The sequence below is a fragment of the Zonotrichia leucophrys genome, chromosome 1, assembly GCF_028769735.1.
Source record: "Zonotrichia leucophrys gambelii isolate GWCS_2022_RI chromosome 1, RI_Zleu_2.0, whole genome shotgun sequence".
NCBI lineage: Eukaryota > Metazoa > Chordata > Aves > Passeriformes > Passerellidae > Zonotrichia > Zonotrichia leucophrys.
Genome location: NC_088169.1, coordinates 113,662,433 through 113,680,638, shown reverse-complemented (window position 1 = coordinate 113,680,638; position 18,206 = coordinate 113,662,433). Strand labels below are relative to the sequence as shown.

The 18,206-nt window shown below is 40.9% G+C and overlaps 1 protein-coding gene across 2 annotated transcripts in view; it reads right to left on the bottom strand.

Annotated features, from left to right (window-relative positions):
• Nucleotides 1-18,206, bottom strand: part of EPHA3 (EPH receptor A3) — a 176,064-nt gene that overhangs the window by 4,480 nt on the left and 153,378 nt on the right. For both annotated transcript variants that reach the window (XM_064728076.1, XM_064728084.1), the window contains exons 14-16: nt 13,970-14,119; nt 11,835-12,028; nt 823-978 (exon numbers count right to left, since the gene is read on the bottom strand). In XM_064728076.1, coding sequence (XP_064584146.1) covers nt 823-978; nt 11,835-12,028; nt 13,970-14,119 — 500 coding nt within the window. The remainder of the gene's footprint in view (nt 1-822; nt 979-11,834; nt 12,029-13,969; nt 14,120-18,206) is intronic.

Here is an 18,206-nt window from a genome sequence, read left to right as displayed (position 1 = left end):
GCCCACAGGAAATTGGGCATTCCTAGAGGATTTCCACACTGTCCCCAAAGGGTAATTGTTACAAAAAGCAATTAGCACCCTTTTAATAGATGCAGTAATACACTAATTAATGGCATTGATGTGTTTAATTGTTGGCAGCACAGCTGCTGCATACTTCTCCATAACTTATTGTGCATCCAGCCAGCCAAACTGGGAATTAAGATTTCCTTTGGCATTAAAGTTTTAACTGTACTTGATACCTTTTCAGGTGCAGAAAGAACATTACCCTACTCCTACTTGTCATTAGAACAAAGATGGATTGCATTTAGAATGTAATAAACTTGCCATTTGCTCACTTCCAAGCGTAGCAGGAGGGAGCCCAGCTCCTGAGTAATTATTAGCATGGAGGAGGAAAACAGCTACAAAGAATTTGCCCCTTCACCTGGTTTGGTGTAATATGGGATGGGCAATAAAGGGAAAGATTGGTAATGTGCCAGCTGTGGAGAAACTGTCATGTAAATTTAGAATTTAAAGAATCAACAGAGAAACTTGAGTGAAAGGAAGTGATGCTAGTGTACCAGATGATGCATGGTGCTACTCTATTGGAAGAAATTGGGAATTTCCTTGTATTTAGTGACAAAAAGCTGTGACCACGGCCTTCACACAGTCACCAGACACAGATTTCCTTCATGGCCATTTCAACTACAATAAATAACTCCCATTTGTCTCTTTAAATGCAAGAAAATTTTAGCTAAGAATTGGAACACCATATAAAAGAGCTACCTTTGTGCTTATGTTTGAACTTGTAGCTGTGATGAAAACCCACATCAGACTGCAACTTACTCTGTGGAAATCTTGGCTATGGTGTCACAGGAGCTGTACTCCACCCCAGTGAAGATGTCCTTGCACTGCCCTGTCCGGAATCCGTTGAGCCAATCGCCCGCGGTGCGGAAGGCTGAGATGTCAACGCTGCTTTGGTCCAGGAGGAGATTTGATGGCCTGAAGTGAAAGAATAATGCAATGGAATTTAGGGGACAGGGAGAAACACAGCTTTATTTTGTGTCTAAACTCAGCAGTGGCAGGAGCATCCAGGCTGGATGTGGCTTTGCTGTTTATCTGTGGGAGTTCTCAGCTGCTGAGGCCACCATGGGACTGGTGCTGGCAGCTCTGACAAATGCAGTGCAATCATCCTGCTGAACAGCACCAGCTTCCCATGCCTGTGTTTAAATCACTGCAGCATTCACAAAGTGCATTGCTATCGCCCAGTTTAATGTTAACAAAGACTAAATTAGGTTATATTTATGTGATTCACCTAGTCCCAAACATCACACAGACAATGCACACTCCCGGCTCCAAGCTGAGTGTGTTGGTAGAATTTGGTCATATCAAATGTTCAGAATATTGTGGCCCACTGAAAAATCCTACTACATTAGAAGCTTCAACAACATGCAAAGTACCTTATTTTTCTTGTTTTATTTCAGGCTTAAAGCCAAGCATGTGCTTGGCTGTGCTGTGCCTGAGACTGAACTAGAGAATGTTCAAAGCAGTTATCTCTGCAACTTCACAGTCTATTTTCTGCCCCAGAATTCTTTTTCTCTCTAGCAACCTGCACAGGAGTCTGACTACTGCTGCTGAACCCATTTGAAGTGACTTTTGTCCCTGAAAGCAGTGAAAATGAGAGGTGGCTGGACTGACAGCATAATTTAAAGGCAGTGATTGCACAGTGTAACAGGTAGGTGACAGCTGCCAGAACTGGAGAACTGATCTGGGCTGTAAAACACTCTTTTCACTCCAAAGTCTCCAAGTCATCTCTGTTCATCAATGGAACCAACATAAATAGGAGGAGATTTTAAAGGCACCAAGAGAACCACATATTTAAACATAATGATTTTAACCTCATAGGAACCCTAGAAATTCCAAATCCTTCTCAATTCCAGTATGTCTTAAATTTCACCAAAATCAGCAGCACTACATCACATCTTTGCAGTACACCTGACTTGCCCTGGAATCAGAGGACACCACATCAGTTACATAAGTAACATTAGTTACATCAAGACTTTTACCTTTCACTTTTGAAGAAAAGAACAATGATTTTTAGTATTGGCCACATCTTAAACAGCTCTTTTTACTCTGTTATCAATCAGCTGATTTTTTCAGGCTCAGAAAGTTAATACAGTATTTTTTTTCCCCTTCTGGGAATGCAGGACATAATTAAAGAGCTACTTGGATGCTGGAAAATCTTAACCCCAAACACACACAGTCAGTTTTCACCAGGTCCCAGAGGAGCTGAGGTGTCCCTGATGGGGACAGGTTTTGCCTGGCTCCCTTCCCTCCAGAGCCCAGCCAAGACTGTGACCACTGACACCAACTCTGGACTTCACAGGCTGGGAACAGCCACCCATGGAAAGAAAAGCAACAGAAGACACAGAAACTTGCTCTGTCCCCAGAACAGCAGCTCACTTCATGTGCTGGCGCCATGGTGAAACCAAATCTTAGACACCTACATAACACCCAGCTTTAAAGGCTCAGTTTGATAATCAGGCCCAAGATTGTATTAATCAGTAGCTGTAAGGCCTGAATTTCACTGACTACTGTTTGTCCTGTGAAGAGCCAATGGTTTTTTATTTATAGTTTTCTGGGTACAGTGGCTGGAATCCCAAGATATTAATTAAGAGTATTTATGAAGTGTTCTTAGTGATAAAGCACAGATTTTTTTTTTCCCCAGCTTAGTACACCTTTTTAACTTAAGTCTAATAAAACAAGGTCTGACTCAAGAATCACTAATGAAAAAAAAAAGTATAAACAAGTTGAAATAGAACAGGTCTCTAGGATTAGGAATTAGAGTGGCCCAAAAGAGCCTTTATGTTTATTACTTGGATCAAAGTATCATCATGACAAAAAATATGACCTAATTTTAATGCGAGTGACCTCAGAGTAACCAGCACTGTAAAGTATCATTTTTCTTCTTGCAGGATTCCAAACAGAAATTAGTTACTTTCCTCCTCAGAGAGGACATCTGGACTGTTTATCAACGAGCAGGAATTCGCCTCGCTGCGAAGAGCCTGCGCTGTCTCCTCGTGTGCACCAGGGGAAAGCTGGGCTTGCAGAGCATCTGCACACCCTGGCAGGTTTTTCCCCCTGCCCCAGCCCCTAGACAGAAGGGCTGACCAGGGAATTTATGGTCTGGGTGATGTGTGCCATGAGCTCACGCTTTAGCAGACAAATTAGACGGGCTGCAGTCCGTGCAGCTGTAAACGACGTCCTGCAGGGCTCCACCTGATCCTTTACAGCTTTTCATAAATCAGTACCTACCAGCTTCAGGAGAGAGTCATTAAAAAGAAATCATGGAAATTACATGTTTGCTCAGGGGAAGTGAAATAGAACATTTCTCTCCATCTTTTCTTCTCTCCCCTCCTTTTTTATTTTCTTTTTCCTTTCTTTAACTCTTTTTACCTTGTTGCTCTGACTAACTATGATACACCCTCTCATAACATCTTTTGACAGTCATGGCAAGATTTTCTATCCTGTTCACCCTGACTTTTGTTGTATCTACTACACCTACAAAGTTGTATTTACTGACATGTGGTGCCCAAAAAAAAACCCCAACAAACAGCAAGACTCAGTTTGGAGAGACAAATTGAACAGTGAGATGCCAGTTACAAAACATCCCATGGCTGGAGGCTTTCTCTGGATGTGTCCATTACTTTAACAGTTGGAATTAACCTTTGAGCCATCTGCACTATGGTGTATTGTCATTAGCACAGCTTTTTGAAACAACACAGGGAAAATTTTGCTGCACTAGCAAGAAAAAACACAGAAAACATCATCAGAACCCTTCCCAATACAGCAGGAAAATCTCACCTCTGTTAAGCTGCTGTCTGCAGAGAAAAAGAGACAAACTAACTTGTAAAATCCAGGAATTGAGACAAAGAAAATGAAAATGTCCTGCCACTTCTTCTGCAAATAGACAGAGGAGCTGTGCACACACAATGCCAGACTTTGTACTGTAGGAGCCTCTCTCTTTCCATCCTTTCCTCCAAACAGCACAACCAACCCTCAGTTTTTTTAAATCTGGACTTTCCTTTCCACAGTCAATTTCTTTTAAAGAGGAAAGGATTTTTAAAAAGTCCCCAAAAACATAAAGTAATTTCCTGTGGCAAATTTGAGGTAATTAAAAGCTGATTTAGTATAGTGAAATTGCTCCCAATGAGCCTGGTTGGAACTCAGATCCTATGGGCTTTATGATTATGGTGAGCTGAAGCACAGAGTTGGGGTCTAACAAGAATTTTATTTCAAGAGAAAAATAACCCCAAAACCAAGAGGTGGCACAGAAAGCAAATTCCAGTTTTATCTTCTGTAGCAATCAGAGTCATATGCATACATGTGTATCAACAGGAAACTAGTAAATAAATGACATGCCAAGGAGAAGTAGAGTTATTCTGTTTACTTGATTATCCCTGGACCTTAAAGATAAAAATCATTGGAGTTCCATCTCTTCATGCCCATTTTTAACATGCTTTGAGCAGAATTGGTAATTTAGTCCCTAAATTACAATTCACCTCTTAAAGGGGGCACATGGGCTTTTCCCAAGGGCCTTCCTGGGTTGTTTTCATACTCTCCAAATAATCATGTTGTGGGCTGTTCCTTGGAGTGAAAGGAGAGCTGGAAAAATCAAATAACCAAAGGGAAAAAACAATGCTGTTGAGGCTGCAAAAATGGTACACCTCTCTAAATGTCAATATTTTTGGTTTTCTAGCTCCATTGTTGGCAAAACAACCAAATCAAGCCCAAAAAAAACCCCAAACAACCAAATACAAAATAACCCAAAACAACCTAACTTACCACAGCTTCCACTGGGATAATAACCAAATAAAAAATTAACTGCCCCAGAGGTCAATCCTTCAGTCTTCCCTACTCCTTCAGCTGCCCCTCAGAACATGATTTTCCATGTGCTCTTATTTTTCAGCATCTTGGTGGGATAATGAATCACATGCCTGAGTGTATTCATGCTCCTTCATTTACTCCTTCCCAACAGCAAACCACTAAAGGCAAAAAAAGCCCCCAGCATGTTGCTGAATTTTGGTTTTTTCCCCCCTCATAACCCAGCCTAAGCTGTGCTTTTAAGGAAATACAGGCACATGGCCATTTCCTGGGATGTGTGGCTGGCTGACAGACCCTCAATGCCAACCACTCATTATTGTTAGGACAGTCTGTAAGCTCCTCAGAACAGGCAGAGAAAACAGCTTTATAAAGCTCTCAAAATGCTTAAAATCTACCATTTGCTGTGGAGAGCTTTCCTTTATATCTCACTTTTAGCTGCTGTGCTGTTGCCTATAATCAAAAGGCATCAGTGTTAGAATAGTAAAGTAAAAAGCAGATCTTTATCTGGAAGCTTCCAGGTGTCCCAGTGGTGATGGGCACACCCAGAATCAATTTTCTGTGGTTTTATAAGGTTAATTAATTTAAGGTTAAGTATTTAACAGCTACATCCAACAGGAGATTCAGCTGCCCCAGTAACCCACCCTGGGTCAGCCCCTTGGACTTTCCCCACTTCTTATTTTAGGTCCCTATTTGGAATAAAGAATATTTATTAATCTAAACAATATTTCAGGGATGTGCTCCAAAATCTAGGGAGAAAGGGCAGGAAAAGTACTACAGCCATGCATTAGCAATCTACCAAGCTACAAATATATGAGAAATACATAAAAAGCTTAGGCACAACTATGAATTTCTACTTCTGTCACCTCTTTCCAGCATTCCCAGTGTGGAATTGCCACCACCACTAACGAGGGCTCCAAAAACTCCTCAGAAATCCCAATAAACAGCAAAACCTCCCCTCCCCACCAGGCCACCCGCTGGTCCAGCTGCATTTCCATTTAAATTACAGAGCACCCAATCCCAACCCAGTAAATTCTTGTCCCAATTTCACCAAATTAGAGGTGTGAAAGTGCAAATAGATGTTTTACTGTCCCTGTTAACAGCCAGCCCTGCTCACTTCCAACCCCTCACTTTGAAGGGACAATGGCCGAGTGAGTAATAATGACCCCTAGGAAAATCAGGTGGAAACAGGGGTTTGCTGTCTGAAAAGCTCAAGTCCCTAAAATCCTCCTCAGTCTAACCCCTCAATCCAAACTGTGCTTAGACACCGAGGAATTGGACTTATTCCATTTTGTGATTTGTAGTTAAGTTTCTTTTTTTCCCCCTCCTTCCATATATTCACAATTTTATGTTTAGCAGGTTTCGGAGAGAGAGCTGGAGTTTTAAGTTTACATTACTTGAATTCTTTCAGAGCGAACAGTCTGGGTTAAGGACACAGATTAGATTGTTGCTGGATTTTAAATGAAGCTTAAAGTCCTCACAGAATTTTGCCCTACAGAGCATTTGGCCAAACTCAAACCCCGTTGTTAAGACCCTGACAACATCCAAGGAAAACTGAAATCTCCTCCTCTCTTCCATCCTGGAAGTTCCTAACAGGGAGAAGCAAACAAACAATATTACAGCAGGTCAGCACTATATGTCAAGCATCTGAAGCCTTCTGACCTGAATGGCAAAAAAAAAGGGACTTCTCAACAAAGTGTTCAGCCAATCTAAACAGTAATTTCATTGCAAATATTTTTGTAAAAACAGGGCTTGAATTATACTACAAAAAGGAGCAAGTCTGAATTTTTTATTTGCCCTATTCACTGCTCCTTTTGAGTTTGATTTTCATAAAAATCCTAACAAGCTAGAATGCAGTGTTTCCACCAAATTATCAGATTTTAAGTGGAAATAGACTTTGCGAGGAGCAAAGTTTAAAATGCAAATTTTAAATTGTAAGTGCTGCCCCTGGATGTCTGAGAATGTCAGCAGTGAGAGCAGCACAATGAGAGACAGCAAAGCTGAAGTTGTTTAGCAGTGAACCCTTGCAAACAATTACCCACAAATAACAGCTCTTCCAAAGACTGCTCAAGGAAATTATCCAGCCAGTGTTTCAAACTACACATCAAATTTAAGCAAATCAAGGCAGGGTTGCAAACAACTTGCTACCATGAAAATGAATTTAGGAGGAACTAAATATTCATACGTGGAAGAACAACTGACCCTGACCCACTAAATTTTATGGGCTATATGAAAATAATTTCAGCTATGATTTTTCTGAAATATCCTGAATTTTCAGGTGTTCTTCTCCCCTTCCTTGCAATACACTTATTTCCTCTTCTCCTAAATATGTGCTTGCAGTAAAGAAAAACAACAACAGCAATACCTGACTCTGACTTTCACACTACCAAAAGCAAACACAGAAGCAGGTTGGGATTTTTTTGGTGCAGATTCCGTGTCAGCTTTGCAATCAATCAGAGGTCTGGCAGAAATCCAGAATTTCTAAAGGAATTAAAAGCAAATTTCAATTTTCTTTCAAATGAGGAACTCTGTTCCATAGGTTCATGAAGACTAAATGACTTCAGTCCCCCCTACATCACAGATGTGAACACACAAAGCAGATATGGGAAAGCTGCCCCAACGTTTGAGCTGCCTGTGTCACAACCCTTATACCTCAAGATCACACTGTACTATGACAGATTTGGGACACGTAAAGGCTTTAAATACATTATATTACACACTATGCTTTAAATATATTTTTTCAAATGGCCATGTAAGATTAAGATTCATATGCATAAAATGGTAATATACATTGTAAAAATACATATATATTCATGTGTATATGTATACATATAAATGGAGAATCATAAATTTAAGAAGAAAAAACCCATAAATCTAAAAAAATGACAAATATAAATCAGTGAAAAAAGTTAAATGGATCAAAAAAAATTTCAAGAGTCCATTTCATATTTGCAGTGTACACAAAGTACTTCCAGTTGCATGACTCAAGTTACAATTTTTTCCCCACACAAATGAAACAACAGCTAAAGAGCCATTTCAGCCTCACCAACTCGCTTGCAGGTGGGTGAAGTGATTCTGACTCCCCAGCCCAAGCTGAGAAAAGTTTCCATCTGCTTTGTATCTGTATGAAATGCTCACAAATGTGAAGCAATACACAGTGGGCTGAAAAAACAATAAGCTCAAGAGGAAAAATAATGAAATTGATCAAAACTGGAAGAACGATGAACTCACTCCCACCCTAAAGATATCCAAACAACCAAAGGACTCTGTTAGAAAAATGAACATCGTGTTCAGAAAACAGGAAAGAACAGCAAGACATAAATCAAATAAAAATATCATGAGATTGTGCTTTAGAAAACCACATGGGTTGCACTGAGTTCTGTTCCTACAGCCCCATACAGAGCTGGTTAACTCCAGGCAGCCTAAGGGACACAAAAACCCCACATGTCCAGAACCAGTGCAGGTCTTATTAGCAAGAGCTCGGGGTGGCCACCTGATTAAAAAGTGAATTTAGACAGGTAAGAAAGAAATCAGCCATACTCTGTACTTCACAAGGAATAGAAATGGAATTTGTACATGAACCTGAGATGAAACACAACACCAGGAAAGGTATTATGAAACGTTTGCTGGGCTGAGGCTACAAAAACCTTTTGTCAGTGTGAGGTTCAAAGGCACGTAGAACGGTCTGCAAAGCCATGATCAATAAGGATAAAAACATCCCCTTGGGAATCAAGAAATTATTAGATACCATGGAGTGGCCTGAAGGGATAGAAAACTTTAAAGGGAGGAGGGAATTGAAGGCTTTGACTCCTCTTCTGTGAGGTATTAGTGCAGAACGTGCCTGGGCTGTGGCCTGGAATCAGATGTTCAGCCAAGCACATCCTCCAGTGGAGGTCACTTAACAGCAACCAGCACCCAGAGGACAGGGATATCCTATGCACCTCCAGAAATACGTTTTTTAAACAGATACAACGGTGCTGTGACTGATTTAAACAAACATCAGCCCTCAAATCTGTAAGAAGAGACAGGTTTTGCATCTGCACCAGACGTCGTCAGGTTAAACATTTTTCCCCTGACCGAGGATATTCTGAACACCTACAAGCATATGGTGGGCATGAAGCTTTAGCATTCCTCCAGTAGCACCACAGACACAGCCAGAAGAGAGCTGGGACCTCTATAACTTCGATTAATTGCTTATTATGGGTAGGAGGAGAGGCAGTGTGGGAGTGCTGCGGCCTCAAATAACAACTGAGAGCAGCCAAGGCACTCCCCAGAGCCCTCGGGGCTGAGTCCCTGAGTGCTTCCCCCTGCTCTGATGTTTGTCCCTCTCTGGGATCCCACTGTGTCCCCTTCCCCAGGAGCTGCCCTGACCCACAGCCCTCCAGTATCACTTACACATTCCTGCACACAAGGCTATGGCAACGCCCCAGCCCATTTTAAGCCTCACTTCTTATTTTTCTGTCTCATTTTTCTCTGTCAGGCTGTCAAAAAGCGCTGCTGAACCTCCAGGCTCAGTCCCTGGCCACCAGCACCAGGGGCTGTCACCTGTCACCAGTGCAGGACACCACAGGGCTGTGCAGCTGGCTGCAGATTTTCACTCCTATCTAAGGTTGAGATTAGTCTGCTTTGACACTGATTTCATGGCACAGGGCTGCCAAGCACCCCTCACTGGTGTTTAAGGATAGGCTGGGCTGTGTTTAAGGATAGGCTGTGTTTAAGGATAGGCTGGGCTGGCCTGCAGACACCAACAGAGGAGATGGAGAGATCACAGATCATTCCCTGAGCTGCAAGAAGCTCCTCCACAGAGGGAACTCCCATGCTGGGACCCCACAGTGCCCTGTGTGTCACCAGGCAGTGAGGGAGAGACACTGCACTGCCTAGCAATGTGCAGGGATGTGGCACTGGAGGGGTAACTGGGAAGGAAAGTAGGAATAAAATCACCTTTGATGCTGCCCTCCTCAGAAATGCACTCAGTATCAAAGCCAAGCAGCAGCAGGAGGAGCATTTCACTGAGAGCTCTCCTAAAGCAGCTGTGAGAGGTTCCCTACCATGCAGGCAGCCTCCTTCCTCCCCTCCTTGCCTCCCCATGAGCTGAGAGCATGGCACTGTGCTAGGGATGTGCAGCCTCTGCCACCCTCTGTGCCCCAAAGCACCGAATGGAACAGGAGAGACAAAAGGGAACAATAAATATCCCCCTGTGGAGCTCCTGCACAGAATCCAGCAGGTGGGAACAGTGCTCAGCCTGAATTTGGTCCCCTCTAGAGGATATCAGCTTCTACTGGCTATGAACAGGTAACTGGAAATTATGGCTCCACACTGTTTTTATCCCTGTTGCAGTTCAAATCTGCAACTGGACGGACCACAAACAAGACAACAAACATTTTAATTCTGTTTGGAATGAAAAACGTGCAGCCCTAGTTTCTGCAATCAGATCTCCAAAGCTAAACAAGATAGTTATGATTTCCAACTCCCCTAGTCATCAGATTGCTGCAGCACATCCCTATAAAATCATTCTTTGCACCAATGATTTGCCACATAGTGGTGCAAGGTCTTTGGAAGAAATGTACTTGACTGAGAAAATGCTGTTTAAACAGTTTGGAGTTTTCCCCAAAAATGTGTTGTTGTTTTTTTCTGTTACCTCCTAGAAATAATTGCTTCTGCAAGCATGTTGGTTTCCTACACGTTAAACACTCACCAAGCAAAATTATTCAAACATAATTTTGTGCGAGCCATCTTCTCTCAATATTTAAATTTAAAAGCAGAGCCCATTAGTATGCCTGCCTTTCTCCTCCCAGTTTTTCCTTCTTTTTCTGCCCTCTGGCATGGCAGCAGGAGGTAATTAGAGTGGCCAGTGTGTGGCTGAGGATGCAGCACAAAGCCCGGGCCAGGAAGGAGGAGGCGAGGTCCATGGCAGTCGCACAGCAGGCTGCAGGATCAATGCAGCTCTTCCCTCTGCCTTTGCTCCGTTTCCCTCAGCCTTCCCATCCAATTGCCCTGGTGGGAAGTGTGCTGCACCACAAGGAGAGGTCTGACAGCAAGGTTTTCTGTGCTCCCTTTTGAAACCTGCCTTGTGTCAGGTTCTGGTCTCTTGTCCAGGGGCACACAGAACACCCTCCAGGGCCTGGCTCTGAAGCAGCAGAGGAGCAGAGTACTTTTCTCTCTGACTCTGCCTGCTGACAGAGGATTTGGCACTACCATTCATGCTAAAAATACTTTACCACTCCTTCAGTAAGAGTATGACATTTTAGTGCATTGTACAAACCGAGTCTCTTTAACACTACTTAACTAAAGCTCTTCTTTCACCACGTCTTCATTATGCCCTTAGGTGTCAACACACTCTTCAGCTGCTCTCTCTCAATGAGATAATTCTTATCTCATCATAGTGATGATGTTCCAGAGTGTGTTGAAAACCCAGGATTAAAAATGAATGTTTTAAATGCAATTAGGAACATTGCATGAGTTGAAAATTAATTCCTAGTTCACACATTGATCTAAGAGGGAGTATAAGTGCATTTTTAGGTCTGTGAGCACTACTGAAAAACAAAAAAAAAGAGATTACTCAGATGATTAAAGTTAACATGACTTGTCAGAGAAGAGCCTAAGTGTATTTGGACCCAATTCAGAAAGATACTTAGGAACATGGCTGTCTATAACCTGTGAAACACTAAGCACTTACAACACCACCAAAGGGCAGAAGGAAAAGGAAAATACCACAATGGCCAAATCTGCCAGCTGTGTTTTTCTCAAAAAACCTCTGCTCAGTCTTACAGTAGGTTTTATATCCTTAGCACAAAAATCTTTCACAAGTTGGATGAATACTAGCAAATAAATAATAAAATAACCACAGTAATGATAATAATAATAATATTATATCCTTCTCTCAAGAGAGAAGGTGGTAAAGAGTGCAAACAAATTCTAATTACAGGAGATGAAGGAATCAAAGAGGTTCATGAGCAATGCAAGATCTAGTATGTCACCTTGCCGCCGCGTTGGTGATTATTTTCAGACTGCTGGGATTACGGATCAGCTTATCCAGGATGCTGACAATCTGCTCAAACTTGGGTCTGTTGTTTCTGTCCTTCTGCCAGCAGTCCAGCATCAGCTGATACAAGGCAGCTGGGCAGTCCATGGGAGGTGGCAAGCGGTACCCTTCATCCACAGCCTTAATCACCTGCACAAGGAGAAAAGTTTGTGCAAACTTAAAGGCACTTTACAGCAACTTGGGTTTTTATCAGCTGTGAGAACGTTAACGTGGACACTGTGTGTTTAAACAAACGTGTTTATTCACTAATTGTCTCTCCTTTATCTGCAAAGTAAACCAGGCAGTCGATTAGGCATGCAGAAGGGGGAGTTAAGATACAGTGTGTGACTTTGAAGAAGGTGAGTGTGTGGAAAGGATCTCAGAAACTCACACTCACTTGAAATAAATCCACAAACAAAAGCCACAGTTAGCAAGAGCTTGCTTAAGTATACAAAACTTCAAAAGGTCCTGGATATCTCTCCTCTGATTACACTTAGAAAAACAACCTTTCCACATCCTCCAGTGGATGCAGAACTCAAAACACCAACAAGAAAAACAGCCTACCCTGCTGAAAAATCAACATGCCCCTCACTGCCATCCTCAACCAACAGACAAAAGGTCTTGAGGATGATGTCACAAGGCCACAAAATGTTTTTAAAACTTACCTCAGCTATACATTTTCTACTAGGCAGTGCAAGCCCAATTCCTTATAATTTGCCTAGGCTAATAAAAATTGTCTAGATTTTCTGTATTTTTTCCAGAAGGACACATGCAAAACTAAGATTACTTTAGAATTTATGTTGTCCAGAAGATTTTTAATCCAGCCTTTTCACTAGAATCCAACACTTCTTGATCAGGCCTACAGCATCTATTGCCCTATAAACAAAAAACCCAATGTAGAAAATTCAATGTAGAAAATGATAAAGCCATATTCTGTTAATCTTTCCTTTTCATCTGTATCAATTAATTGAAAAGCAGAAGAAACTATTCTAAATCAGAACAAGGACAAGAGAACAGTTAATGCTTTAAGCAGCCATGAAGGAGAGGTACATAAATAGGTTAATCCTTCCATTTTAGATTTCAATGGGATATTACCAAAGACATTCCACTAATACATCAGTCTGCACAAGAGGATACATTAATCTCCACAAAAACAATCATTACCAATTAAAAGAAATGCATAATTTTCTGCAGAGACTTGGGTTGCAAGGGTACCCATTTAAAAGCAAGTTTTCTTCTCTTTTTCCTTGTTTAACATAAAGTAGTACAGAAAAATGTTTGACTACAACTATGTAACTGACTTATTTATTTTAACTTAGAACTAGTAACAATATATATCATCTCCTTGGAAAATCTGCTTGTGTGAGTGACTGCACTCCATAAAATTTTGTCCATAAGAAACTCCTGTGGAATAAATCTAAAATTAATAAAACAACAGAAAAAGAACTCAAAATAGACATAATAAAAAATCTTCTTTGGGGAAATGTTATGTTTCTTTAAAAAATACTGGGAGAGCTCCATTAATCATTTGGATTGCAGGCTTGGACAGTTTACTAATGTTACAAAGAAACCTGTATTGGAAGTCTAATCAGATCACTCTCCTTCTCTATTTTATCCATTGATTACTTCCAGAAGCATTTTGGTTCCATTAAACTCTTAGCAGAAATGCTTTGCTTCTCTTTTTCACAAGTGCCAAGAGCAATTTATTCTGTGCATTTGACATTTGCAGAAAACTTCTATAGGATATTATACGAGTGGAACCAAAAGGGGATCAACAGAAATTTAGGAGGGTTTTCTAACAACAAGCCAAGGAATGTAAAAGGCAATGACCTCATTGCAGCGGAATGATTTGCATCATCTTACAGAAAACCACCAATGGGACAAAATTCTCTACTCTGCTCCTTCAGAGGTCCAAAACACTCTGCTATAAAGATGGTGGTTTTTTTAAATTCTAATGAACTTTTACTTGACCAGGGAGATCCGGCGGTTTTCATCTCCACACCTTACTGCATGTCACCATCAAAAACTCAGAGCCACCTTTCACAGCTTGATCCCTTATCTGAGAACACAAAAAGCCAACAATTTACTCACATCCTGGTTGGACATCTCCCAGTAGGGTCTCTCCCCATAAGACATCACCTCCCAGAGGACAATCCCATAGCTCCAGGCGTCGCTGGCTGAGGTGAACTTCCGATAGGCGATGGCTTCTGGAGACGTCCATCGGATGGGAATCTTGCCCCCCTAGGAGCAAAACAAAACCAGAGAGTCCATTTGACTGTCCTGCCACAAATAAGATTTCATGTGGTTGATTATTTTATCTCTGAGATTCTCAGTAATCATGATATTGGTGTAAGAAAAACTAGTGCAAGCTGGAAAACGCTGCTGCCATTTGTTATAAGAGCAAAAGAGAGAGTAAAATACATTTCAGTGCAAAATCTACTGATATCTAGATTTACCATAGATTTATCTACAATATAGATTTATAGTACATTACAGCATACATACTTTATAGACACACATATATATACATATTTCATATATATATACATATGTATGAGTGTGTAGCATAATTCACACAGATAAAAGTAAATGGTAAACCAAGTCTGGTTGATTTTCAGTTATGAAATGTTGGAAACTGCCACATACATCATTAAAGGTGAAAAAACCACTCCAAGGTCCTTGCTTATAACCCAGTTTCTTTTGCACAGCCCAGGAGAGCTGGATTTGGCTAATTTAAAGGCATTGAAGTGAATTCCCTGCATGGCTTCACCAGGTTTTCTGGGACATTCAAGAAAATAAGGGGCCATGATGTTGCTTCACTTCACTAAAGCCAAGCCTCCAGCTGAGACAGAAAGTCAGATTCAGATGGAGTCACTTGTGCAGTGGGAAGAGTGAAAAAATGTCAGCTGGGAGAGTGGCTTTGGACATTTTTTACAGTCACAAGAGAAGCAAGCCACCATTAAATGCCAAGCTTGAAGAGAATTGAAGCTTCCAGTACAATTAACATGGTAGGTAGGGGAACATCTCTCTCTGGTCATGGCCACCACTTGGTGCTGTAGGTCAAGTTAATAAAATGCACATAAGGAACCTCAGGCTGAGTTTCTAAAATGTGAGAATTAGAGGAAAGAGACAATTCCTGGTGATGCCAGCTTTGACAGAGTCTTTTGAGAAAATAATATCTTCTGAAAGATAGCAGTGCAGAACCTGTTCCTGAAGGCAATTCTGGAGTGAATGTGTTTGTACAGAAAACTGTGAGAGTTTAAAGTTATTTCCAGTTATGCATAACGTGTACAGAATATATTCTGAAGATTTCACACCAGACCAGCTCTTTGCAGTGCTTCTGACACCTCCATTATATTCCAGTCACACACCTCTCCTCACAACCACCTCTGTGGGGAGAGAGTGCTCTGACTTCCACTGAGTAACCAGCAAGAAAAAAAGAGATTTAATTATTTTACTGCTTTGCCTACACTCTCATGAACTGTACCTGCACTGAGGGTAGCTGTACAATCATCAGCTTTAGAATCACTGGCTTGATTAACAATAGAAATGCAAGCATTAGTGTTAATGAGAAACCTAAATACAGTCTAACTACACTGAAGCATCTTCATTTTCATGGCTAATATTGCATAAATTAAATTAAGTACAAACAACACAGGCAGTCCTGACTCAGACTACGATTTAGGCCCCCAAAATGTCACTGGATAGGCCTTAGAGGCTTGGCAAAGGTCAGGGAGGGGATTGTCTTGGCACATGGTTTTCGTGGGTCCCATTCTGTTTAGCAGAGCTCCCTACCAAAAGAGAAATCTTCATTTCCCACACAACCCTTAAAATCAGGTGATCACCAAATTTACACAGCAAAAACAGGACACAGAAGATAAACTGGAGTGTTTGAAACCACTGTTTTATCACTGAAGCCAGATGAAGAGCCTGATCTCTTTTTCTCTTGGAAATTTAATCTATTGGATGATGGTCTTTAGTCACAAAAAATACATCGTATTTTCTATGCTTTATAACTTTATTCACAATTCCCAGTGCTGCTCCAGAACAGTACCAAGAACATAAAAATGACTTGTTTTTTCTCATACTCAATTAATAAGCTCCCTTTACAAGTGTCCAGGGGCCCTCAGAGAGCCCAAGGCCCAGCCAAGAAACAAGGAAAGCTCTCCTGTAGCCTCGTGTTTTCACAAGAAATCCACTTACAGTTTTAGATGTGAGGCTGATAAAGAAATCAATCTCTCTGTTTTCTATGCTAGAAGTGAGCCCTGGTTTTCAATAAAGAATATGAATCCTGGGGGAAAGCCACATCCTAAATTTACATCAACAAAGACCCCACCACCACGAAGAAGATCGGACATCTCCCAATAGCCAGGGGCAGGAATTTCATATTGGACAGAAGTTATCTATGAAATTGGAGAAACACTTTTACAAAAAAAGAAAAAAAAAAGGCAGCATTAATTAGTCTCCTCACATTTTGGGACTGCTTTATTGCAGAAAGATTAAAAACTCAATGAAACAATTTCTGGCTTTGCTTTACTGAAAAAAGAAGGTGCATCTACCCCAGATCCTTCTTGCAATGAGTGTGAGTCAGTGACTTTCAAATTCTCTTTGCTAAGTCTCAGCTGTAATCCTATACAAACCTGCAGATCCACACAGCATTGCCATAAATAACTCAAAAATATTAATTAAAATGTAGTTAAAAAAAGAAATCAACTGCCAGTGAACAGAGTCTAAAAGTGTAATTTTGCTCTTCTGCTCCCCAATTTGTCATATAAATGTCATAATTATTTTTAAAAAGAGATTTTGCTGACTCTTTTTTTGGAATAATTTAAGAACAAGAACAGCAATATATTTACTGATTATTTTCTGAAGATAAGTACAGTTTTTATATATTTTTGTCATGGTCTGCCTTTAAGGACATGCTCATCATCAAGCTCAGCTCCCTAAACTTGAGTAGAAAGACAGTTTTGGTGTTAGAAATTGTAGGAGTTTGTTACTTCAGCTCAAAATCCCAGGCACTCTGGGTCAGAGAACCTCTCTCAGGGTTGGAAATCAGAGAGCCAGCAGCAACCAAAAGTTTTATCTTCTGTAGATGGAGCTGCTATTCCTGCAGTATCTGTCCCTCCAACATAATTCATCTAAAGTCAATGAAGTCCTCAATTTATTTCGAGCACGTCTGGCACTCCAGCACAAGGCAGCTGTTTCCAGGGCTTCAGAACCCATTCCAATATTCTGATTTATAATCTGTTACAGGGTGACAGCCACAGGCACCTAAGCCACAGGCCTGGGGAGGAGTGAATCAAGAAAAATGGATTCTAACTGAATTACTAGAAGGAGTTTGCAGAAAGAGCTGAAAGTAAAAGCCTGACATTCATTCATTATACCAGGACTTAGGAGAGGCCAGGAGATATCTTAATGGCACAGAACAAGAGAGACTCATGTGAGTGAGATGAGCCAGTTATACCTTTTTACACGCCTGACATTATCTGATTCTGCTTGTCAGTCCCTTACTAATGCATGTTTTATATTGAAATCATCTCCTCCTTGAATAGTCAGTGATGACAGAGCACTGTTCCTCTCCTCTGTGCTTTGGAGCAAGAGAATTTTTGGGATTTTGGTTCCTTTTTACCACACCCTTCAATACATTCAGACTGTATCACTGTGATTTTGCATATATAGGGAAAACACAACTGATTTCTGTCCAGCACGGGCTGCATTTACATTAAAATGCCATGAATACTGGTGATGTATCTATGTGCTTAAATAGTCAAAGTTCATCTACAGATTACCCAAATATTGTCTTTGAGAGACATAATTACAGTCCCTCTGCAACTGTGATTGCTTAAATTCCCTTCCACTTCATAGTGTGTGATTAGTCCACCCACTTGTCATACAGACATCTGAAAAATAATAAGGATAAACCAGATCCGTTTGAAATGACAATTTTAATACAATCTCAGTGTTTCAATTACAAGTGAATAGATATGGAGAATGTAGATAATTACAGCACATCCCCTCAGGCACAAAGACTCTGTGAAAAAAATTAAAAAATCCAAACAGTCAGCCTGGTTCACAGGCTAGCTTCTGCTTCTGTAAGCAGGCACACCCCAGGCTGCCAAAGGCCTTTTGTGGTATCAAGGCAGTGACAATAATTCAGGAGGTAAAAAAAACGACCCTCTCAGTTAGCAAAGTTCCTTACAACTCCTGACTCCCTGTAATTCACATGTGCACTTGTGATCTTTGCATTGTCCTTCAGGCTTCCGGTACAATAGCATGAATATCACAGATTGTGCATTGATATATAAAGGAACACATAAATTATTGATGT